This window comes from Lontra canadensis, unplaced genomic scaffold (assembly GCF_010015895.1).
Source record: "Lontra canadensis isolate GAN:19392208 unplaced genomic scaffold, GSC_riverotter_1.0 scaffold45, whole genome shotgun sequence".
Lineage (NCBI taxonomy): Eukaryota > Metazoa > Chordata > Mammalia > Carnivora > Mustelidae > Lontra > Lontra canadensis.
In genome coordinates, this window is record NW_022631039.1 from 7,089,317 (window position 1) to 7,112,919 (window position 23,603).

At 56.9% G+C, this 23,603-nt stretch overlaps 1 protein-coding gene across 3 annotated transcripts in view; it reads right to left on the bottom strand.

The window, feature by feature from the left end:
• Positions 1-847: 847 nt before the first annotated feature.
• The window catches only part of CUX1 (cut like homeobox 1), a 352,264-nt gene continuing 329,508 nt past the window's right edge, over positions 848-23,603 (bottom strand). For 2 of the 3 annotated variants that reach the window (XM_032872504.1, XM_032872503.1), the window contains exons 15-23: positions 8,462-8,589; positions 7,791-7,857; positions 6,998-7,110; positions 4,329-4,445; positions 3,070-3,153; positions 2,798-2,854; positions 2,350-2,430; positions 1,516-1,580; positions 849-1,216 (exon numbers count right to left, since the gene is read on the bottom strand). In XM_032872504.1, coding sequence (XP_032728395.1) covers positions 1,147-1,216; positions 1,516-1,580; positions 2,350-2,430; positions 2,798-2,854; positions 3,070-3,153; positions 4,329-4,445; positions 6,998-7,110; positions 7,791-7,857; positions 8,462-8,589 — 782 coding nt within the window. In that variant the 3' untranslated portion in view covers positions 849-1,146. Of the gene's footprint in view, positions 1,217-1,515; positions 1,581-2,349; positions 2,431-2,797; positions 2,855-3,069; positions 3,154-4,328; positions 4,446-6,997; positions 7,111-7,790; positions 7,858-8,461; positions 8,590-23,603 lie in introns of all 3 variants that reach the window. The other variant, XM_032872502.1, reaches the window with a different exon arrangement.

Here is a 23,603-nt window from a genome sequence, read left to right on the forward strand (position 1 = left end):
GCAGCCTCATAGTCGTCGTCTTCTTCTTCTTTTTTTTAAAGGAATAGATTTCTCTTTTTGATCGGGCAGCCTAGCAGCTCAAGGGAACTCAGACATTGTGGGTTTGGGTTCTAGCAAAGGTCTGGACCCACTCACAGAGTTCCTGGGGGATGGAAAAAGGAAGGGAGTTCCCATGGTTGGAGGTCATGCCTCACATCAGCAGAGCACCTGAAAGGTCCAACCCCAGGTCCCAGGCGTGTCGCTGTGAGCCCCCACCAGCCGCCTGTCCCCCCAGAGTCACAGAGCATGGCCACCAGCACAGCTCAACTACGTGTTTATTTGAAATGGGCAAAGCTGAACATGCAAGTGTAATTCTACCTTAGGGAGATCAGCCAGTGGCCCCAAGGTGGCCATGCTAGGGTGGTCCACGGCCTGTTCTGTCTTGGCTGAGAAGCGCCTGGGCCCCTCAGACCAGACGTTAGGTCTGAAAAACCTGGGGCACAGGGGCTCACCGGAGATCCCTCCTTGCCTAGAAGCTAAAATATCTTGCTAAAGAAAGCAAAAATCACAACGGGTCTGGGGGCAGGGAGAAGGTGACAGAAACTATCCTATGCCCTCCAGGGCTTCCCCTCTTCTTGGGGTAGGGTGGGCTTGGTGACAAAGCCTGCTGGCCTGTGAGGAGGGGCCTTCTATCTCTTGAGGGGAAGTGGTGGTGGTAGATCGTAGGGGAGCCCGAGGGGATCCCAGACCTGGCACAGACCTGGCACAGAGAGACCCAGGGGACCCCACCCAGATGAACTGTGCGTGGCCAGAATCAGCGAGGACCCAATCAGCATCATGGCGGGTGATGGGAGGGGGCTGCCACCAGGGCTGGTTGTAAAGCTGCGATGGGGCCCGAGCCAGGTCACCAGCCCAGGTTGGGGCTGAAGGGGCCCCCTTGACCCAGCCTGGCTGGGCCTTGGGGGCTTTTTGGACCTAGGGATCCTGATGTGGTTGACATTCTCGTAAGAGTTTCCAGGGGGACCTGGGACCTCTGGCTCCGGAGGGTGGAGGGCAAGGGCTGTTTCTGTGGGGAATTCTCTGGGGAAGTCTAAGTCATTAGAAGCAGCCAAACAAGCAAGGGGTAGGGGGGTGCAGCCATCAATGAACTGGGGAGGCCCGGGGACATCACTGCCACAAGTCACCGGCTGCTGCCCCATTGTCATTCTCATGGAACTTGTGCAGGTGATCGGCGAACCTGTTGGGGATAGAAACCTTTGCTGAGAACAAGGGTAAAAAGGAGAGGGGTGTGTGTGTGTGTGTGTGTGTGTGTGCATGCCTGCATGCACGCTCATGCACATGTGTGGAGGGGGAACGGAGATCCCCAGGGGGGGTGCTCCCTATGTCAGGAGAGGTGCTGGGGAGCCGGGCGGGGAGAGGGGTGGGCCAGAGTGGGCAGCAGGGGTGGAGGGCGGGGGGGGGGGAACACAGGAGGGGCTCGGTGGTGCCAGGTGGGGGAGTCAGTGCAGGGCCATGGGACTCGGGTGCTGTCCTCACTTCTTAGCACAGAAGGTGGCACAGTCCCTCTCCATGCTCTCGCTCCACGCCAGCTTGTAGAGTACCTGGCCAGGCAGAAACACAGTGAGCTGTCTGTCCCGACGCACGGCCCCTCCTGCAGCCTGCCTCCAGCCCCCCGGGCCTGGCCCCCCCGGGCGTGCATGACTGTTTTCCTGGCCCAGGCCCCAGGGTAGGAGGGCCTTAGAGACGCCCCTGTGGCCGCCTGTTTCACACACAGTCAGACAGGCCTCCAAGTGGCAGTACTGTCCTTGCCATTGCTGTGTGGGACACTGGCAGGCCGGGACCTGTTGGCCCCTGGGGTCAGAGTTGGAGCCCAGGCTAACTACAGAGGGGCCATCCCTCCCTGGGGCCTTACTCGGGACGGGAGCCTCCGGGGCTGGAGGCTTCCACGGGTGGCCTTGCCCTCTCCGATTCCCTGACTCAGTGGACTTGCCGACGTCCCCAGGACGGTCATTCTGCACTGTGGGAGATTCAATTCAAGATGTCCCTGCTTGTGTAGTCCAGCCAGCTTTTCCTTAGTGACGTGAGTCACACCTGCCTTCCCGCCTGCCTCGGGCCCCCACAGTGGTCATGCCCTCCCACACACCCTCCAGAGCGGAGCCATGGGTGAAGTCAGCCAGGCCACTTCCCCAGAGTGGCTGGGCCGCTGCCCCACGCAGAGGGCCTGAGGGGTGGGCTTGTCGTCCCCTTGAAGAGGAGAGAAGTGGCCAGGAGCAGACAGTGTGGCCTGGGCTTGTCCCAGGGAGCCAGGCTGCCCTTGGTGGTCCGGGAAGCGTGGTGAAGGCATCCCTGGCCGCCTGCCTGGATACTCACCAGGAAGACCAAGCAGTGTAGGAAGAGTGTGTAGAAGAAGCCAATGGTGCGCGCCATCTTGTTGGAGAGAACCAGTCGCCCCTGGGGAGCAACAAGGTATGGCGTGGGGGTGGGGCAGGCCTCACCCACCCGTGGAGGGCCACCCCAGGTTCCTGCAGAGAGGGCCCCACTGCAGAGAGGGCAGTGGTCTCCCACTGTGTAGCCTGGGAATTTGGGCCACAGGAATTCTAGGGAATGGCGCCCCCTGTGGCACAATCCCAGAACCTTCCAGGAACAGCAGCTGTCCCGGAGGGAGAGGGACCCGGTTCTAGGCCTCATGGCCAGTCTCGGCAGGACCTATGAGGGGTGAGTGGGGTCCCTGGGGCTTCTCCAGATGGCACTGAAGGCAGGGGTCTTTGGAGGCCCCCAGAGTCAGAGCTTCTGGTGTGTCACAGAGGAGGGAACTCACCATGCTGAGTGTGGCCTTGTCCCAAGGGCTCAGGCTCAGGTACTTCCGCTGCCGCTCCTGAAGGGGGAGGGTGGATGAGGGGAGGACCCCAAGGGCCCCAGAAGCCCCAGCCTGCTGCAGAGGGGGACCCCAGGGGGCTGCCGGGGTCCTCCCTGCTGTCCCCTTCCACTCAGCGTGACATCCCAGGCTCGCCCAGCGAGGGTGCGTCCTGCACGCTTCCCCGCGGCCCGCCCACTGCCTGGCCAGGGAGCAGCCCCTGTGGGCTCACACACCCGCTTGCTGAAGGAGGAAAAGGGGTCCAGGCGTTCCTCGTACTGGGAGGAGTACCGCAGCTCCGTGTCGTCACTGCCACCGCTCTGTGTGAGGAGGAGAGACCCCATCATTCAGGGCCCACCAGGAACAAGGCTGGGGTAAGGCATCCTGAGGCTGGCAGGAGCATAGGGGAGCCTCAGTTTCCCCATCAGCACCACGCCCTAGAGCTGGGAGGAGGCTGGGTGACAGCATGAATGTGGCTGGGGCCACACGTCCAGGAGCCGTGCCTGAGTTCAGAGACCTCCCCGCGGGCACTTCCCCGCGGGCTCTGGGCCAGGGTGACTCGGGGCAGGGAGAGGGAACTGAAGCCCATTGAGCTCTGGGGCCAGAGTGTACATCACAGACAGGGCTGGGCCAGTGGGGGCCAGTGGGGGCCAGTGGGCCTGGGAGGGGTTTGCGGGGAGCATGCAGGGTGGCTGTGGGCAGAGGGAGGCACCAGAGGCGTGAGCCCCGCTCCCCGACCCCAGCAGGGCCCTGGGTACCAAGTACTAGTTAGCACAGAGTCTGGCGCCCTCTGGTGGCCCGAGTGCAGCTCCAATAGGTGGAGTGGGGGATGGGGCAGGAGCTCTGGTCTGGGGAGGCCCCCCACCCTGAGGGTCCCTGCTCCCTGCGTTTCTATGGGCCACCCTGTCACCCCACAGTCACAGAAGGGTTTCCTCCCACGAGGGGGTCCCCTGTGAAGTCTGGGGGCTGAGAGAAGCCAGGGAGGGCCCTCAGATGCCCAGAATGGAGTGAGTGGGTTTTTATTCTGTTTTCTTGATTGGTTTGGGGGTTATTGGACCAAAGCCTGGGTTTTTGTTTGTTTGTTTGTTTTGTTTTTTAAGAATATGAGTTTAAAACATACGGATTCCCCAGGGCCTCTCCGGCCCACTCAACGGCCCTGTGGTTTGATCCCCGGATCCTGGCTCCACTAGTGGATCACTCCCGTTTCATAGAGGGGACAGCCAGGCCCATGGGCCCACCAGTCCTGCCTCTTGCTGCCCCTCACTGCCTCCTGGCTGGCTCTGATGAATGAACCTGCACAAAGCCTCCACTGTGGGGGCTCTCCCCAGTTCAGGGAAGACAGCTGCCAAGCTGGGCGTGCTGGATGGCCTCTGGGGGCCCCAAGGCCCAGTGCTGCCCAGCAGGTCACTGCCCTCAACTCTCTCGCCTGGGAGGGCCTGGTCGGCCTCTCTCCTTGCCTGGTACGCCTGGGGCTGCAATCGGGGAGGGCACTTACACGGCCTGGGTAGCTCTGCAGGAACTTGATCTTCTCGAAGAGCTTGATGTTGTCTGCACGTAGGCTGTCCAGCTCGCTCTGCAGGGCCTGGATAGTGTGCTGGGCTAGGCGGTTCTCCTGGGGGGGCGGCAGGCAGGTGGGCAGGGAGGCAGGGCCCACGGTGGAAGAGGTAGGGGGGAGAGGCTGCCAGACCGGCGCAGGTCCTGCTCATCTCCCCGGAGCCCCTTCTTGGCCTGCGGCCATCTCCCTGACCTTCTAGACTCTGGCAAGTCCCCTTCTCCTCCTGTGACCCCCACCCCAAGCAGAAGACAGATTTCAGGCCAGGTTCCTTCATGTCTTGAGTGGGTTTGTTTATGGTATCATCAACCTTTGAAAGAACTATCGAGATGTAATTCGTATAACGAACATCAGTGTCTTTAGGGTTATTTATTTCTTATTATTTTTATTATATCCACAGTGAATATGGCGAACCATCCCCACGATCTCATTCCACAATACGTTTATGACCCCAAAGGAAACCCCCAACCCAACAACTCCTTCCCTCTTCTCCTACCCCCTGGTCACCACTAATCTTTCTGTCTCTTTTGATTTGCCTCTTCCGGACATTTCATATAAATGGAGTCAGACGCTACGTGATTTTAATGTTTGCCAATCCAGGAGCAAATGAAAGGGGACCTCCGTTTTCAGCTTATCCAAATGCATAAGTAGGTGTTTTCTTCATACTGTTTAAAACATTCAAACAGGACTGAAAAGTACACGGTACACGGTAGTAGGGCGGTTCCTTAAAAAATGAAGCCTTGGGGCGCCTGGGTGGCTCAGTGGGTTAAGCCTCTGCCTTTGGCTCAGGTCATGATCCCGGGGTCCTGGGATCGAGCCCCGCATCGGGCTCTCTGCTCGGCAGGGAGCCTGCTTCCCCCTCTCTCTCTGCCTACTCGTGATCTCTGTCTGTGAAATAAATAAAATCTTTAAAAAATTTTTTTTAAAAATGAAGTCTAGAATTATCACGTGATTCAGCAATTCTACTTCTGGGCAGCTACCCCGGAAGAAAGAAAAAAAGGGACTCCAAGAAACGTCTACACACCCATGTTCACAGCAGCATGGTTCACAGTAGCCAAAAGATGGGAGCAAACTAAGGGCGCCTTGATAGATGAACGGATAAATAAAACTAGGTACACAGTACAACAGAATACTGCTCAGCCTTAAAGAGGAAGGATCTTCTGACACCTGCTACAGCAGGGATGAACCTTGAGGACATTCTGCTCAGCGAAATACGCCAGCACAAAAAGACAAGTACCGTAGGACTGTACTTACATGAGGTCCTAGTGTGGTCAAGGGACAGAGACAGCGAGTAGAGGCGTGGTGAACCGGGGATGGGGGGAGGACAGGGGGAAATGGAGTTAGTGTTTAGCGGGGACAGGGTTTCAGTTTGGAAAGACGACAAAAGCTCCTGGACAGGGATGGTGGGGCTGTTTGTACAACAACGTGAATGTACTTAATGCCCCTGAACTGTACACTTAAAAACAGTTAAGACGGTAAATTTTATGTGTTGTGTGTTTTACCACAATTTTTAAAAAAGTTAGTACCTGATTGAAAAAAACCTAGATTTTTAAAGCAAAATGTAGAATACTAAAACACTTTTCTTTCCACTTCATCTGTTTTGAAGGCCTCCTTTTAAGGGCTGCCCAGCATTTCATTGCGTGGCTGTCCCTAGTCCCCAAGGGGAGTGAGTGTGAACGTTTCCAGTCCCTGCTGTGAGGGGCGGAGCCGACCATCTCTCCTCTGAAGCAGATCACAGGAGGTCGGCTGAGGCTGGCTCAGCCTTGCCACTGGACCAGCAGCAGGCCTTGCCTGCCCGTGGGCACTCAGTCAATGTCGGCTTCTCCCTGGCCTGAGCTTGGGAACCCTAGGGGGTCAACTGTGCGTTTGGAGAGGAAGGGTCTAGAAATGTCATCATTGGCTCAGGCAGTGACTCTTTGAGAAGGATGGAAAGGTTCCGGCCTCCTGTTTGCACCGGGAGAGCTCAGGGATGACCCAGGAGGGCTCTGGGGGATGGGGAGTCTGCAGAGTCCCCAAGGCTGGGATAGCGCCCCCTCCAGGTACACTTCTGGTCTGTCCCCAGGCCCTCTGCAATCTGGGTCTGGTGTGCACTGCCTCTGTGAGCATGCCCTGGCCTGGGCCTTTGTACCCTGATCACCCTGACCGTCCCTTGCGTCCCTTGCTCATTCTCCTTTCATTCCCTCCCTGACTCCCTCTCTCGTATCCTGTTCCCCATTCCAGGACCGCTCTCCAGTTGTCTTCCCAGGCCAGGTTCCATCCCGAACTGGCTGCCGAGTGACCCTTCTTACGCTCCATTCTGACAGTATCACTCCCTTGCTTAAATCCTCTGGTAATGCCTCAGCCCAGCAGTAGGGCCCTCGGTGTCTTATTCCTGCAGCCCTGTCACAGGCTTTCGGGCTTGTTGGCCCCCTGTCTCTGCTCACCTATCTCTCCTCTACTTTGAGCATCTAAGTCTTCTTTCAAAGCCCAGTGTGGCATAACCTCCTCCAGGAAGCCCTCCCTGACTGCACACAACAACTCTAACTCCTCTGTGGTTTATGGTCTGTGACACATCTCTCTGCTCCCAAGCCTGTGGGTCCAAGGGACATAAGGGAGGTAACAATGCAACTCACGGCCTCTAGCTCCTGGTTCCGGGCACGGAAGCGTTCCCTCTGGCTGGAGATGATGGAGAGAAGCGAGTCTACCTGGCCCTCGGGGAGGGCACCACTGGCCGGTGCTGAGGGTCCTAGGAGGTGGAGGGGAGTGGTGGGTTCTCGGGTAGAGTAGCCCCAGCCCAGAGGGAGCTCTGGCCAAGGGCCATGCGGTACAAGGCATAGGTGTCTGAGCACAGGAGCTGAGAGGCTGGGGAAAGGAAGGGCTATCCAGGGGAATAGGGATCCGAGCAGGGGAGGGCCCCCATTCCCAGTACTTGGATCTGAGACCCTCGCATCTGTCAGACGAGACCCCCCCGTTCCTGGGGAAGCAAAAGGACACTGGAGATACTGGGAAGCCGTGAGAGGCTCCCTCCAATGTCCTGGCCCAGCAGCCCCAGGTTCCTCCTTGATCCTGACGCCGGAGGAGGCCACCTCGCCAGCAGCGCTGGGAACTCTCTGGCTGTCTCTCTTCCCGTGCCAAGGCCTCCCTGGGGAGCTTACCACGACCCATCAGTCATCGACAAGGCCAGTGGCAGGGCAAAGGGGGCCCCGGTCCTAGGCGGGGTGTCAAGCTAAGGCATTGAAGGGCGGACACAGCCCCCCTCTTTGGTTGCTGCTGCATTGCTAGGACAGGGGGCCCTGACCTCCTTGGAGGAAGGGGGGGTGCTCTTTAGGGATCACGGCTCAGACCGTAGCACCCCCTTTCTCCTCTCCCTGCTTCCACCCTGCCCATTGCTGTGTCAGGGACGGAGACGGGCCAGCCCCTCCTTACCATAGAACAGGGCGGTGGCCTCCTTGATGGGCTCCGGGATCTTCTCCAGGCCGTGCTCAGCTGCGCCCTGCAGGGGGGAACAGGCGTGACCGTTCCCTATGTGTCACCGAACGTACCCTTTCAGAGTGCCAAGCAAACGGGGGGGCAAGGACCAGGTGGGGCGGTCTGGCGCCGGGACTGGGCCGGTGACCACAAGGGCTCCCAAAGGGAAGGCTGGGCATTGGGTTGACTCTGAGGCAGGACCCCTGTGGTGGTGCCTTCATGGACCACTGGGCCCTGCTGGGCCGGCCCCGCTGCTCTCTCTGAGCCCCATTTCTTCTAGAAAATGCGGTGGGTGACAGAGCGACCCCCAGAACCCCGTGGGCTCCAGCCTTCCGCGATCCCTGGGCCTCGGCTCCTCTAGCTGTGGGATGGGTCAGTCTTCCTGCCTGGCTTCTGCCCACAGCTCTCAGGGTGGAGGTCCCAGCCTGGCCCTGTGCCCTGTGCCTGGCGTCCTGAACCGGGCCTCTGTGATGAAGTGTGCAGGCAACACCTGGGCTGTGGGCGACAGCCCCGTGGGCCTTGTGGGGGCAGGGCCCGAGGAGCTGGCTGGTTAACCTGTGAGTTTTCCTGGGTGAGAGCTCAAAGCCTGGGGTGGGTGGCGAGGGGGGGGGCCGGAGGGGGCGGCTCACCTCGGCGTCCGGCCGCTGGATGGTCTGGATGGTACTAAGGTCCTGCTCCAAGCGGGCGATCAGCTCCCTCTGCTCAGCTGCCGTGGCCATGGCCTCGGTGACATGCACCTGCAGCTCTGCGCAGCGCCCTGTGTCAAAGGAAGACATGGCCGTCAGAGGGAACCTGGTGTGGCCCGTGGTGCCTTCCCCACTCTGCCTCTCCGACCCACAGCCCGAGGGCTCACCATGAGGCCAGCCGGCAGGGCCACTCCTGGCCCTAAGAACTCAACACGCTCCTGAACTTCTCCAGGCAGGCGAGGGAGCCCAGGGTAGGGATCCAGGGTTCTCCCTGGCTCTGCTGTGACCTGCCGGGAGCCTGGCCAGCCCGACCGGCCCCTTGCCCTCTCGAGGCCTCACTTTGCCTCTGTCAAGCCAGGCAGGGACATGGAACCCAGCACATCCCAAGTTTCTGCCAGGGCTGATGCTTTGTGATAATGACCAGAGGTAGGAGTGGGGGAGAAAGGAGGGGCAGTTGGGGGTGGGCGGGTCTGCTGTAGATCCAGCAAGAGGTGGATCCCACCTCTGGAGCTGTCACCAGACTCGCTTGGCCTCTACCCCAACAGGCTCCAGCCCAGTGAGGGGGATGGGGCGCCTCCCTCCCCACAATATCCTGACCCACACGGTCTCTAACTCCCCCACTGAAGTGCCAGTGGCTGTCTTTGCGACAAAATCGAACCCAAAATAATTCTGTATGGAGAACTTCGTGTCCTTTTGGAGGGTGAGAGGTGTTGGGAAAGTCTCCCAGTCCAGGCCCCAGGGCGGGGTGGGTGCCAGAAGTAGGGAGGACAGCGGGTGCGGCGGGGGGGGGGGGGGGGGGGGGCGGGGGGGGCAGCCTGGGTCTCATTTCTGAATGGTGGCAATAGATCTTGCTTGGCCACCAGGGGGCTCTGTGGCACCAGAAATGCACAAAGGCTCCAGGCTAGGGACAGAGTCAGGAGGATGGCCCTCTACCTGCTCTGTCACAGGGATTTGCCCATCACCACGCGGCTTGCCTGCCACCTGCCTGCCAACCCGGTCTTGGCTGCACTCAGCGTCCTGAGCCAGGGTGGGGGGCCGCTGACCTCACCCCCCCCACCCTTCCTGCTCCCTCTCCTGGGTGCTCGCTGCATGCCAAGCTCTTTACACATCTCGCGACAAGCCAATCAGTCCAAAAAAGGTGACCCCCATTTTACAGATGAGGAATGGAGGCCTCTTGGTCCAGGACCAAACCCAAGGGTGTCCCCTCCTGGTTATGTCCAAGCCCTTCCCCCACAACGGGGTCTGCACTGGCTCCGGCCCTGAATGGACTTCTGCCTTTACACATTAGTGCCTGGCAGATGCTGGTGGAAGTGAGGGACCAGAAATGGGGTTCAGGGAAGAGGCTGGACCTGAGGGGCCCAGGGTCAGGTCATGGGGGTGGCAGGGTATAGTTGGGGAAGCCCGAGGTCCAGCCGGCAGTGTGCATGCAGCACGGTGCCGAGGGGACGGAGGGGTCGATAAGGCACCAGCAAGATGATTGCTTGCGCTGCTGTTTTAACCGGCACGGTCTTGGTCAGGCCCCTGGGGTCCGAGGGGTGCCTGGCCCGGGGTTCCCGTGCACTTGTGCCCATGCCCTCTCACTCTTCTGGGCTGCCCCAGCTGGCGGGTGCCAGGCCGTTGCCAAACGCTGCTGCACCTGCCCCCAGATACTGGGGTAGCCGTTGAGGGGCTCTCTGGGGGGAGCAAAGCTGAGTGTCAGGAGTGGCCATTCCCCCCAAGAGGTGGCTCTGGGCGGAGCTGAGGGCTGGCTGGCCCGCACTCCCAGAAGGCACGGAGCTTGGCTGCCCGCGAGACACAGGGAAGGGGCTGGGCGAGGCAGGGCAGCAGAGGTGATGCGGTGAGGCTGAACGGAGGCCCCGGGTGTGGTGGGATTCGGAGGCCGCAGAGGCAGGGCCAGGAGCCCAGCTGGACCCTAGCAGCGAGCTGTCACCCCACACTGGGGGGACCGGAAGCAACTGCACGTGTGGGCGTCTACCCCAAAGAAGAGACCTCAGTTACAGACCCTGCTCAGAGACCCTGTCCCGGAGCCACTTAAATCTGCTGTGTCAGGGTCCCCTGGCTGTTACCCCTGTGCTTTCCTCTGTCTCCTCTGCTGGGGGAAGGAACAGCCAGGCCAAAAAGTTGGGGGGGCACCTTTTTGGGAGACCACTTGGTGTCAGGGGAGGTCCTGAGCTGGACTCCACCAGAACTGGGGCAAGGCAGTAGAAGGTGCTGGAGACAGTTATGACCTCTTTGTCATATAGAACCCAGGAGGTGAGGCCCGTGCCTGGAGCTGGTTCCCCAAACGTGGAAGGGGTGAGCAGCCGCAGGGTTTGGCTTCGGTGAGTAGGAGGTACTAGTGGAGTGGCTAAGGGGTCGTGTGGATGGGGGAGTGGGACCCACGGCCCGAGGCCAGAGATGCAGGTTGGGGAAAGCTCAGGACCGCCCTCTGCCCCCCCGGCCAAACCCCCCAGGGCAGTGAACATGGAAGCCCAGAGACAGTCTGCAGTGAGAAAGGCCAGAACCTTCAGGAACGCTGACATTTTCACGGGTGTCCCAGAAAAGCCCTTGAGAGGAGGTGGCAGGAAGCAGGGGGAAATCAGGAGAAAGTGTGTCAAAGTGCCAAGTTGAAGAGGGACAGTCGGTGAGTAAGGAGGGGTCCTTGGGGTCTCCAGAAAGGCTAAGCAAGGAGATGGAGCATAGCCTCTGGTCAAGGTGGTGGTGGGACGGGGACGCAGGGGTGTGGAGGGACTTGGGAACGAGCCCACTCTGGACAGATGCCAGGTGGGCAGTGGCTGGTGCGGGGCAGCGTGCTTGGGACTAGGGCGCAAGCAGAATGCGGGGAGGGAGAGGTCAGGTGGGGGCAGGTGTGTGGGCGGGAGTGACGGACAGACAAACGCTAGGGGGATAGAGAGGACCCCTCACCTCTGCAAGGTGGCCCATGTGAGACGGGCCAGACCGCCTCCCCCCGGGAAAGTTCATGGGAACTCGTCCTTTGGGAAGAATCTGGGAAGGCTGCCTTGGGGGTGCATTTCACAGAGGGGGGAAAGAAATCAAAGCAAAGTCAAGGTCAAGATTTAAGGAGCCTGGCTATGACTTAAGGTCAAGGCACGATTTCCTTCTTTTTTTTTTAAGATTTTGTTTGTTTGTGAAAGAGCAAGAGAGAGTGAGAGTGAGAGCGACCGCAAGCAGGGGTAACAGCAGGCAGAGGGGGAAGCAGGCTCCCCGCTGAGCAGGGAGACCAATTCGAGACTCGATCCCAGGACCCTAGGATCATGACCCGAGCCGAAGGCAGATGCTTAACTGACCGGCTACCCAGGCGCCCAAGGCACGATTTCCGACTGCGGATCGATTAAATGCAAAAATTTATCACAACTGAATGGCAGACCCAGGAGCGTCGTGCTCACGGCTTTCCCACAAGTGGGGGACCCTCCTTATTCAGCCACCTGCACGCCAGGTGGGAGCACAGGAGCGGCTCCTCACCCACCATCTCTGCACCTGTCTGTCCCCACAGGTGGCCGGAGACGAGTGCTGAGCGCTCCTACGAGGGGGGCCCCAGCCAGGGTCCTCCCTCTCTCCTGCGACATCGGCTAATGTGCTCCTTTCCACAGGCCACAGGAGCGTGTTGGGCTGCCCTCTGAAACACACACACACACATACACACACACACCCTCTCGACTCTACTTCCCCTCCTGCAAAACTCTCTGAGGAAGTTAACCTGTTCTCAAGTGTCCACATCCTTAAACCTTTCGCTTCTGACTTGGATGCCCGCTACGCTGACTGTCCTTGCCAAGGTGGCCGATGCCTCACGCATCGCCGTGTCCCCATCCCTCGTCTTCCCGACCTGCCAACTCCTGGCTTCCGGGTCACTGTGGTCTCTCGGGCCTCCTGCCTGGCTGGCCGCTCCCTGTCTTTCCTTTGCTGCTACGTCTCCCTGCAAAGCTCCCAATGCTGCGGGACCTGGGAGCTGTCTCCACATGCGACTCTCCTGTCCTTCACTCCAACCACCTTGCATGTCCTCCAGGCCACTCCTCTCCCTAAGCTCATTGGATGGAGTCCAGACCGGTCCAAACTGAAGCCCGATCCCTGCTCCTGGAACCTGCTTCGCCCCAGCAGGCCCCCCTTTGCACAGCCCGGGAGGTAGAGTCCTCGGGGATGGCGGAGCAGAGGCCAGGCGCCGCTCAGTGGCTCAGCCCAAAGCCCATCCTTGGCTCTTCTCTACCGCTCCTTTCATCTAATCTGTTTCCAGTCCTGTTTTTGGCTCCACCCTCAAAAAACATCCAGAATCCAATCACTTTTGGCCACTGCGCCACCTGGTGCAAATCATAGCCCTGGGTTCTTATGGCAAGAGCCTCACAAAGCAGCAGCCAGAGAGAGCCTTTTCAACAGTCAGATTAGACCACACTCGGTCCAGACCCTCCAATGGACCCAAAACTCTACGATGGCCTACAAGGCCCCATCTCCCGCCCTACTTCTCCCTCCTCTCTCTGACCTGGCTGCCCCCCACTCTTGCCCTTGGTGGCTTTGCTTCAGCTATTCTGGCTCCTGGGCACCTTTGTACCACAGGACCTTTGCACTCACTGTTTCCCCTCTGCCTGGAATGTTCTTACCTCAGGCATTGGCCTGGTTCACCCCCTCCCCTCTGTCAAGACTCTGTTCACGTTACCTTCTTAGTGAGGCCTACCCCAACCACCTGATTTAGAACTTTCACCCCTCACCTTGCTTTTCCAGTCCCCCTTACCTTGTTTTTCTCCTCTAACATTGACCACTGTCTAAGGCACTATTCACTTGTACTCAGTCTACTGTCTGTCCGCCCCCTCTGAAAGGCAAGTTCCTTGTTTGTCCCCTACTATCACTGCGGATCAGTGGCACAGTGAGCCCTCCATGTCTATCAGCTGATGGGCTGTGTCCATTCCTCCCAGTGGGGAAGCACCCATTCCTTTAGGTAGAAGGCTGCAAAGGGATTCCCGGGGCACGGCCTCCTGGGCTGGGTCCGAGCTGTCTGGGCCTTGCTTGGCCAGTGGCCTCTGCTGGTCCTGCCAGCCGATAACTGCTCAGGCCTCACTCAGAACCCTCTGGGCCATGCCCTGAATCGGTACTGCAGATCAACTACTGCCAAGCCCAGGAAGACCCTGCACTTTGCAGAGGGGTGCGTGCTCGCTGGAGGGGCGGAGCGGGGCACTTTCTTCCTGGCTAGGATCCCCGTGCCCAGAGCACAGCGGCAGCCACTTCACTACATCCGCTTGGATGGAAAGAACAAGCCTCACCCGAGAGCCGCCACCTCCGGAATCTGTGTCGTTCTCACCAACAGTGTGGCTGACCCACGCCACCCGCCCACCCTGCCCGCGCACGGGGGCTCGCTGTCCCTCTGACTTGCCACATTGCAGACTCGTGCCCCTGCTTCCCCTTACTCTGGGGTGCCCCCCCGTGTCCTGCAAATGCCTTTTCCCATTTTAAGGCCTGGGTTGTGGTTCTGCACTGCTCTGCCTCCCCTCTGGGCTGGGAGCCGCTTGAGGCTGCCAGACTCCCAGCCTGGAGCACATCCCTGGCACATGGCAGTTCTTGGTGACTATCTGCTGACTACGACCATCAAGGAGCCCCAGACTCCTCGACGCAGCACTGCTGACATTTGGAGCCACGTCATTCTTTGTTGGGGGTCAGGAGGCTGCCCTACGCCTTCCATCAGCATCTCTGTCCTCTCCCCTCTAGGTGCCATCGGCGCTGCCCCAAATGCCCCCAGACGCTGCCCAATGCCCCAAGGGGCAAAGTCCGTCCCCCTCCCCCAGTCGAGAACCACCATCCCTGAGAATCTGCTCTCCTCCAACATGAGAGGCTCCTGGGCTTGGTGGGTCCCGGGGCAGGGAGCAGCCTCAGCAGATGTCTCAGTCAGACGGAGCCTCTAAGAGGAAACCAGCTCTGTGGACGGCGCAGCCCCCCTCTCCCCAGGACTGAGGCACAGGGAGGGGACTTCCTTCCTGTCTGTGGCCGAGCCCGGTGTGACAGCTTCAGCCACACAGGAACTGAGACTTGAATTTTTAGCAGAGGCCGGAGAGAGAGAGCTGCTGGGTATGGGGGACTCGGCTGCTCAAACTGCGGGCATCACGGGCACCACTGCGCTCCACGGGGGGTGGTCAGGCCGCAGCCACCAGAGCTCTGGCTAGCCTGCACTCCCACGTAGGGGCTCCTCTGGCCCCAGCCCAAGGTGGAAACGACTTTGACCGGAGGGAGCTGCTCCAGTCACCAAATTCGATGACACAACGCCCACACCAACCACCAGCGCTTACAGGTCCCGAGTGCCGGCCGTGGGCTCGGGCACTGTAATGAACACTGGGGTCATCACTCGCTCCCCCCATCCCACCCCGGCAGCCCCGCGAGTCTGGCATTATTCTATCCCCTCCGCAGAGGCAGAAATGGAAGCTCAAAGAAGCTAAGTTCATTCATTGTTTCAGAAAGGGTTTCCTGAGTTGACTAGGTTTTGCCCAAGGTTGCGCGCCAGCCAGGGAGAGAAGACGGTGGGACTCGAGTGCACTGCCACCCGACCACACAGAAGGGTCCCAGCGCCTCACTGTGAAGCGATTGGGGTCCTCCAACCTCACTCCCCGGAGCCCCCCACTCCACTGTCCCTAACAGAGCAGCCTTTCAACTGTCCACAGACCAAGTTCTTGAAAAAAGAAAAAAAATGGCCTTTCCTCTGGACATTCTGAGAGCCCAAGCTTCCTGGAGGAGGCAGTCGCTTCTGAATGCCCGTCCCACACTGGGCACACGCTGCGCCTCCCACTTCCTCCGACGTGGCTCCCCCCGCACTCGGGAGGCCAGATGCACATTAAGGGTCTGGTGACCAGTAGCCCTCCCAGGCAGCACCAACACCAAAACGGCTCTCAAAAGCCCTCGGGGTTCTCAGCTCGGCCCTGCACCCCTGCCCAGGCACCAGTGCCATGCCCAAGAGACCAACAAGCTCTGTGCCCCCCAAAGCCGGCACACTAGGCATTGTGGAGGCGACGGTAACGTACCCCAACCCAAGGCAGCCGCTCAGAGGCCCTTTCAGAAACACACACAGACAGGATCTCAGCGGATGCCTCGCACACTGATGATTACTGCTGACCCTTGGACAACACAGGTTTGAATCACGCGGGTCCACTTACACGCAGATTTTTTTACACTTCCCTAGTGTAAATGGGTTTTCCTTGTGCTTTTCTTAGTAACATTCATTCCTCTAGCTTAGTTCATTCTAAGTATACAGTATATTATACGTATAAACACAAAATACGCGTTCAGCGACTATGTTCTGGGTAAGGCTTCAGGTCAGCAGTAGGCTGTTAGCAGTTACGTTTCGCGGGAGTCAAAAGCTACACGTGGGTTTTCAGCGGCGTCGGGGGTTGGCGCCCCTGACTCTTGTGTTTTTCAAGGGTCAACTGTATGTCCTCAGGTGGCCTTAGCCTATTTCCTTGAGCCATCAAACAACACACATCATTTTGTCCAGACCCGCTTAAGCACAGGGAGAGGGAGGCCACACACAAGGAGGCTGAGACTCTGCCTGGATCGGGGGGCACCACCCCGTTGCAGTCAGAGCACGAAACCTTGCTCCCTTCTCTGTCTCGGGAGCTGGCCGTTTACACAGAGCCAGGCCTAAGGAACCATGTGCAACTATAGTTTTGCTTAATTAAATCCTACTTTAAAAGCACCGGGGGAGACTCTCTGGGTTGGAAGTCTTTGTGCCAAGTGTTCTTTATTTTTATATTTTTTACAAGTTATATTTTAATTTAGTTAACAGATCTTTAAAGGGGGGGGGCATGCCTTAACTAGCCATTGGAGAAGTAGCAGAATGTTAGGGGAGTCAGACTTAGAACGTCAGACTGGCAGAGCTCGGTCGGTTTTATCCTCATTTCTCCCATCTGTGGGGGCAGACATCTGGGGACAGCTCTAGCCATGCTTGGGTCTGACAGATGAGACTCAGGGCTGCCCAGAGCACCTGGCACTGGCAGGAGACTGCCCCGGGCTTGCGGGGGCTTCTCCTACTGGAGGGAGGACGGATCACGCTTCTGTACCACATGTGAGAGCGTCACATTCTGAAACCGACAAATTACCGCACAACAAACCAATTTCCCCTGCCCCGTCACACATCGGTGAGGATGGCAATAATTTTCCAAACTTCTAGATTTCAAGATGAGAAACCACCTCAGTCATGAGCACGTGGACCACCTAGCCACCAACTCTGCAGAGCTCTCTTGGGTTCGGCCCCGAGCGCTGGCCAGAGACCCCTTCTCAGGAGCCTGATCATTCCAGAAACCCACCGGCGCCATTTCCTCATTTCTCTTTCCACTCACTTGGCTCGCGTTACGGGGTACCCCAGGACTGTCTTTCACATCAGGATTCAGGGACCAAGTGAGAGACAACCCCTGCCCCCCCAACCCCACGCATACAGATCAGGCTAGGCCAGGCCACTGGCTGGGTGCACACACCCCTGCAGGGGTACCTGGCCGCAGCCCCCCAGGGCACCCGAGCTCCACGCAACCTCGCCCAGCACCATCGGCCACCATCCCCAGTCCTCCAGAGCCTGCGCGACAAGCGATGGTGTCATTTCAGACAAGGAAGCGGGTGCCAGGAGGGTCAGCATTTCAAAGCTACTGAAACAGTAAGGCCCACGACAGCAAGCAGAGCAGGGACGCAGGCCCAGATGGAGACGTGGTGCAGCGCGCTGCCCAGAGCCCCCCTCCGCGCATCCCGCCCCATGCCAGGTCTCTGCAGCCGTCTCGGCATGGCAACTCCTGGGGTACCCTTTGGACCCAGAATGAGAGTGTTTGCTGCTTCTCCTCAGGCCGGGGCACTTTAAATAAAAACAACCCACGCATTCTTGTGTTTGTATAAAAGATATTTACTTCAATTATCACACCTAGGGTGCTAGTGAGTAATAATACATGGTGTGAGTTTCATACAGTGATATTGCTTCTCCATATCATATAGGGACCGTTGTACAGTGCTGAGAACAAACATCGTATGGCTAACCAAGGACAGAAGGGACAACGCCAGGGGCCGACGGGTGCCTCCCCCACCCCCACGCCAGCTGGATCAACTTTTGACTCTTAATGTCGAAAACAAATAGCAAGAAAAAAAAAATGTTACCAGAGATGGGTCACAGCAACACAACAGAGGCTTCTCAAAGCTATTTGTACAAAAATGACGCCTTTTTTTTTTTTGTTGGTTTTTTTTTTGTTGTTTTTTTGTTTTTTTTGTTTTTGTTTTTGGTCAGTTGGGTCTCTGTGAGGATTAAAAAAAAAGTCTGTGATTGTATTAACAAACGAGCTCTAAAAACATCTAAGACTTAGTGCGTTACAGAAAATATAAAATACTGCTAAAATGTAAAGACACCACAATACACGGGGGGGCGGGGCAGGGGGCGGGGCGCTGAGCTTATGAAAGGTATCCCGGAAGAAGTCCGCCACTCTGCGAGCGAGCTCGTCTTGTGCTGTGTTAGTAGTCTGGACAGGAGCGTGGCGCTACCCGCTCTCATGGCAAAGTAGTTATTGCACATCGCAAAGAGCCAGGTCTCACTCAGCGGAAAGGGGACGCGGGGAAACCCACCTTTCCTCTTTTTTTTTTTTTTTTTTTTGTTTTTCCTCCCACTTCTATTTCCCGACGAATTATGCTCAAATGCTGTAAGAATTTTTGCATGAATCCTCACGTCTCCAAAATGCACAGCATTTTCTGAGGGGTCTCGGTGGAATGGGAGATGCACGTTTTCTCAAGGAAAGAGGCAGAAAACGGCTCGAGAGAGAGAGAGAGAGAGAGAGAGAAATGCATAGACTAATTCAAAAGAAATGAAAACCCTTTGGTGGTGGTGGTGGGGGTGGGCGGAGGGATGGGGGCGATGATTTCATTGGAGGGCTTTCTTTCAAAGAGAGGAGAACAAGATCAGGACCCCCAACGATTTCAGAAAAGGGGAGAAGTCATGGCACGGAAAGCGAGGCGGGGGTTGGCTGTGTGGCCCCACCAGGACCTTGGCCTCTGGGGGAGCCCCGTCCTCCTGGGCCAGCCCCTCCTCTCACCGTTACACCTGATTAGCAAGCATCGTGTTCCCCCCCCCTCCACGCTTCACCACATTAAAGGGGAGAAAGGGGCTCCCCCACGACCTCCCCGGTGAGGGTCCTCAAGCCATAGCCGGACTCGCAAACACCGCTGTTTCACAAGATGGTTTTGACCCAACTTCGTACGCAAGGGAAGCCACCACAAGGACAAGAAAAGCCAACACAACAGAGCAAACCAGTGTGAGCCTTGCGAGAAACCTCTCTCCCCCTTGGAAGCCACGGTCTCGCCCAGGCCAGCCGCACCTGCTCTGACCAGGGCTCGCTGCAACTTCATGAACCCAGAAGGCTTACCAGAGGCTCTAGGAGGCTTTGGGGGGAACTGAACTTCGCTTTTCTAAGTCTCTGTAGCCCCTCAGGCAAGTGTTTTTCAACTCTCTCATTCAAAAAGTCAGACCCGGGGAGACCACCAGCTTTTGAGTGGCTACCCTGGAGACAGGTGTCTGATTCTGCTGGAGAAGCCCCCTCTGCACCCCCAGTCAAATCCCCAGACCCTTCGGTTCTTTTGTGGGGTGGGGGGGTGTTTTGTGTGTGTGTGTGTGTGTGTGTGTGTATGTGTGTTTGGTGGGGGGAGGGGGCAGGAGGCAGAAGACAGTAACCACCAGAGTGACAGCAAAAAGCATTTATAGCAACAACAACACAAAACAATACACTCCTGATAAGAACTTAAATGATTAACCCTAACAATAAATAGAAGAGGATAGAAATAAATTTTTTTTTTTCTTCTCAAGGAAACATCCTTTTATAATTATCCTCACGCACGCTGGCAGGTCAGTAGCAGTCAACTCATCTCAAGGAAAGGTTAAGTGCTGGAAGGGATGGCTGTGGTCTCACAATCGGGAGGGTTCTTAGCTGCTGAGTCACACCCCCCGCCCCGCCCCCCACCTCCCCTGCCACCCAGCCGGGGCCTGTGGGCCCTGTACACCTAGCTTGGGGGGGGTCAGCAAGAGGCAGGCTGAGAGAGGGGAGGAGGGGGGCTGGGGAGGCCTGTTTTCCCCTCAGTTCATGAACAAACGGAACTCCAGTGAACGTTCCCATCCACAACCTGAATCGTCCTGGTCTAAAGCTTACTTTGAGTTCATTTGGTGTGCAATACATTATCTCTTAAAAATGAAGAAAAATGATTTCTATTGCACAGAGCTTTTTACACACATAGTCATCTACTTAAGTGCTTTCTGTTTAAAGCAAACTACACACACTCACATACACACGCACACACACACACAAAGGAAAGCAAAGAAAGCAAGCAAAGAAAAAGATGGAAAAAATGAAAAAGGAGAGGAACTTTCAAACAAAAGCAGCCCCGTGCCACTTTTTCAATGCATCTAGCTGAATGGTGTCTGGTTTCACCAGTGGAAGTCCCAACGCTTCCTTACACTGTGCTTCTGATTATTTTCCATAGGGATGTAGCTGTGACATTGGGATATAAGGCACCTTTCCTTTCTGATCACAGAAAGCTTGATACATAGCATAATAGCATATTTTGTGGTAGAAATTAAAGCCTAAACACTAAGGAAATGACAGGAACACAGACTATACCTAACGTCACTGGAGAAACTAGACCCATGGAAAGCAACTCAAAAGTTATTTTCAAAGGCTTATAACAGGGGGATGGGGAAGTGCACATTTATGCATAGCCTAATGCCTTTCTCTCGCTAGCCTTTTTTAGGATTCTTCGCCTACAATGCCCAACTTTTAAAGTTAGCATTCCGGAGGAGACTAGGCGCTTTGGAAATGTCTTGTTAAAGCTAAATGTCACTTCATGCAAAAATTAGAATGGAGATACCACTGACAGTGTGGTCACAGCATCTTTGGAGGGGAGGTGGAGGAAGGATGGCGGCAAGCCCTGGGCAGGTGCAGGCAGGTCCCGCAAGTGGGAGAGACTGGGAAGTTGCATTTCCTCCTTCCCTGGGGAGGATGGGGCAGGGAACTTGGGTGCGGCTCATTTCCTGCCCAGCTCTCTGCCCTCCGTGCCCCTCCTCTGCCTTCCTCATTCACTCCGAGGGTTCAGGCCTCTGCTTTCAGCACACCTCTAAGGGTTCACAGCCTGGATCTTTCTGGAACTTTCCTTGGGAACTTGTTTCCTGGTTGTTTTTGTCTACAAAAAGGCAGGAACTGGTGGGAATGGAAATAAATGTTACCAGACTGGACCTCCGTCTCAGTGAGCGTGCCGGCCGGACCGACATTCAGTGCACCCGGAAACGGAACTCTGCTGGAGGCCCAGGCCACCATCTTGCCACTGGGGGCGGGAGCTCTGACCTGACCCCTGCCTTAGGGGTCATGAAGCCTCCCCTGTTGCCACTAAGGCCCACACGAAACCACAAAAGCACTGGGGTGGGGGTTTCTAACTATGGGCTTTTCCTGACAAATGCCCAAGTGCCTGATGATGACACAGATCCTTAAGCTTCCGCTTCCAAGTCTTTCCCACCAGGAGGACACACTGGCCACCAGAGTGTGTGGACCCACGTCTAAGCAGTGGCTCTGGGAGCTGGGTTTTTCTGCACTGCGTAGAAATCGGTATGCTCTTTTGGGAAGAGTCTTGTGATTGAAGACTGGGTTTGCAGATGGGAAAACACCCTTTCCTTTCCCGTCCTCGAGATGCTTCCAAAGGACGTCTCACAGTGGAGCTGAAGTCACAACCTCCCTATGCCAGGGACAAATAAAGACAGAGTTCCCCGATGCCAGGTAGGAACCCCGGGGCTGTGTCCTCACATGGCCAGCCAGGGGCAGCCCAGGGCAAGGGAAACGGCTCTGACAGATCCTAACAGCTGAGCGGGAATGGGCAGAAAGCGAAGGCCGGCCAGAGCGGGGCCCTCTGAGGCCTGAGACCGCCTCTGCCTGCAAAGGAAACGGCTGCCAGTGTGTCAGGAACAGGTGAAGTCAAGAGAAAAATCCACGTGCCTCGAGGAGCACAGCGGTCTGTCCGAGTTGTGCTCACACAAGAGAAGAGGGAAGGAGGCCTGCCCACCAGGCCCAGACACACTCACGAACGCGATTCTAGCACTCTACGCTCTCCCCTCCCCGCCAAGAGCCCCCTGTGCCTCGTGGTTCTGAAGCGAGTAATGTCAAGTGAGAGCACAGGTTAGTGAGGTAGAAGGGGACAGAGGAGTGTGCTGACAGGGAGGACTTCTAGGGAAGGAAGGACACGGCCTGCCTGAGGGAACGTGGCAAACAGCCCACCCGCGGGCCACGCAGGCCCGCACCTCGCCTTGCTCCATCCCCCCCCGCGTGGCTGGCTTGCTGGCCCCCCAAAGAGGGGGCTTGCGATGGCTAAGGGCAGACTTGTTTTTAGGCCTGTCGAGAGGCGCCTGTCATAGTGCATTTAAGGCAATGGCTGTTGTCCCCCAGCTCAAGATGGAGTAAGTCATGAACATCGCTTCACGCGGTGAGCATCCTGGAAGGGTGTGATCTACTCCCCGCACCCCGGGTCCTCTGTTATCTTCAGGGAGGTTTGTTTTTCTAAGATGAGAGGGAGGAGAAACATTGCATAGAACGTCAATAGAGTTCATTGATCACTGCTGCGAGAGAGGGCAGGAGTTCTGCAGGAACAAAGAAACCCAGTCCACCTGCGGGGAAGGTACCTGCCTGTGGACTGAGCTGTGTGTGTGTGTGTGTGTGTGTGTGTGACTGGGGCACGATCTTAGGGCCACGAGCCCATGCCACAGCTTTCCCTCCGATTAGAGTACAGCCTGCCTTCTGCTTGGTTTCCTCACAGCCCCACGATTGACGTGGCTCGGGCCATGGAGGGAGACCAGGGGTTTCCTTCCTCCTAGAGACGGCCGGCTGGGCCGGGGACTGCGGGTCCATGGGGAGGGTCTCTCACAGCCACAGAGATCAGAGAGAAACCCTCAACCCTGTAGCTCTCTGGGTCTGGACCACCAGTCAGCGGACCTGAATGTCCGCATTGGACAGGATGGTTTTTAAATGGGGAGAAAACAAAGATGCTGAAAGCAAGGACACGGGGCAGGGAGCCCACAACTGTCACCTTTTTGCCTCAGTCCCTCTCACAGACATTGTGGCTGCGGTTTAATAGTAGTAATATGAGTCAAGAGCCTAGTATTTCCTGGAGACTTCTGGAAGCCTGTGTCCCGGGACGGTCTGCTGCTCACTAGCAGGTCGGCTCTGAGAATAATCGAGTTGGGCCAGCTGGCTGGGGTAATCCTTTCTAAAGGGCGGCCTGGCTGGCGGACAGAAATCACAGACATCCCGACTGATCCCGAAGTTCAAGGTTGGCGGTCACCTGGGAGCCAGGCGGTGGAAGTGGGTGGGCCCAGGTCTGGGACAGAACCCACGCACCTTCCACCTCAGATACCCCACAGAGGAGCGTGGGTGGGAGCCCAGGGTCAAGAGGCTGGATGTGAACACTGATTTTATACCGGGTCTCCACTTAACCAGCTAAGTAATGGCAAAAACCTTAAGTTATGAACAGTGCCGCCAATTAACAAAAAGGAGCCATTTAAAATGGTATAATGGAGCTTGTAATTAAGTGTTAGTGTTTTATACGGAACCGTTTTCCCCAGGGGAGAGGTACAAATCAGCTTTTTAAACTGATGGAGCAGAGAGAGGAGGAGGTCGGCTGCCTGTGGGAGCTACTGCTTGGAATGCCAGCCAGCTGAAGGTAAGCCCCCCGGAGAGGATGCTGTTCAAGGCACTTGAATATTGCTTATCAAGATGAAAGATCAACCCTTAGACTCGAACTGAGAGGTGTGACAAGGAGGGGGGATGCTCCCCCCACCCCCTGAAAGGTGTCTGCTATTTAGTGGCAGCTCTTAAAAGTATTACAGACAGTGAAAGCTTGACACAAAAGATCATACGGTTGGGGTCACAATTGAAAAAAAAAAAATAAATAGGGGGAAAAAAAATACAAACACAGAACCGCAAGCAAACTTTAACCAACTGATTGTATCGAGCACCAGATGTAAGTCTGGCAAAAAAGGTAGAGTGGAAATCAACGAGAACCTAGTTAAGAAAACAAATGAAACAAAACACAAACCAACCAACAAAACCCAACAGAAAGGACTAAACCG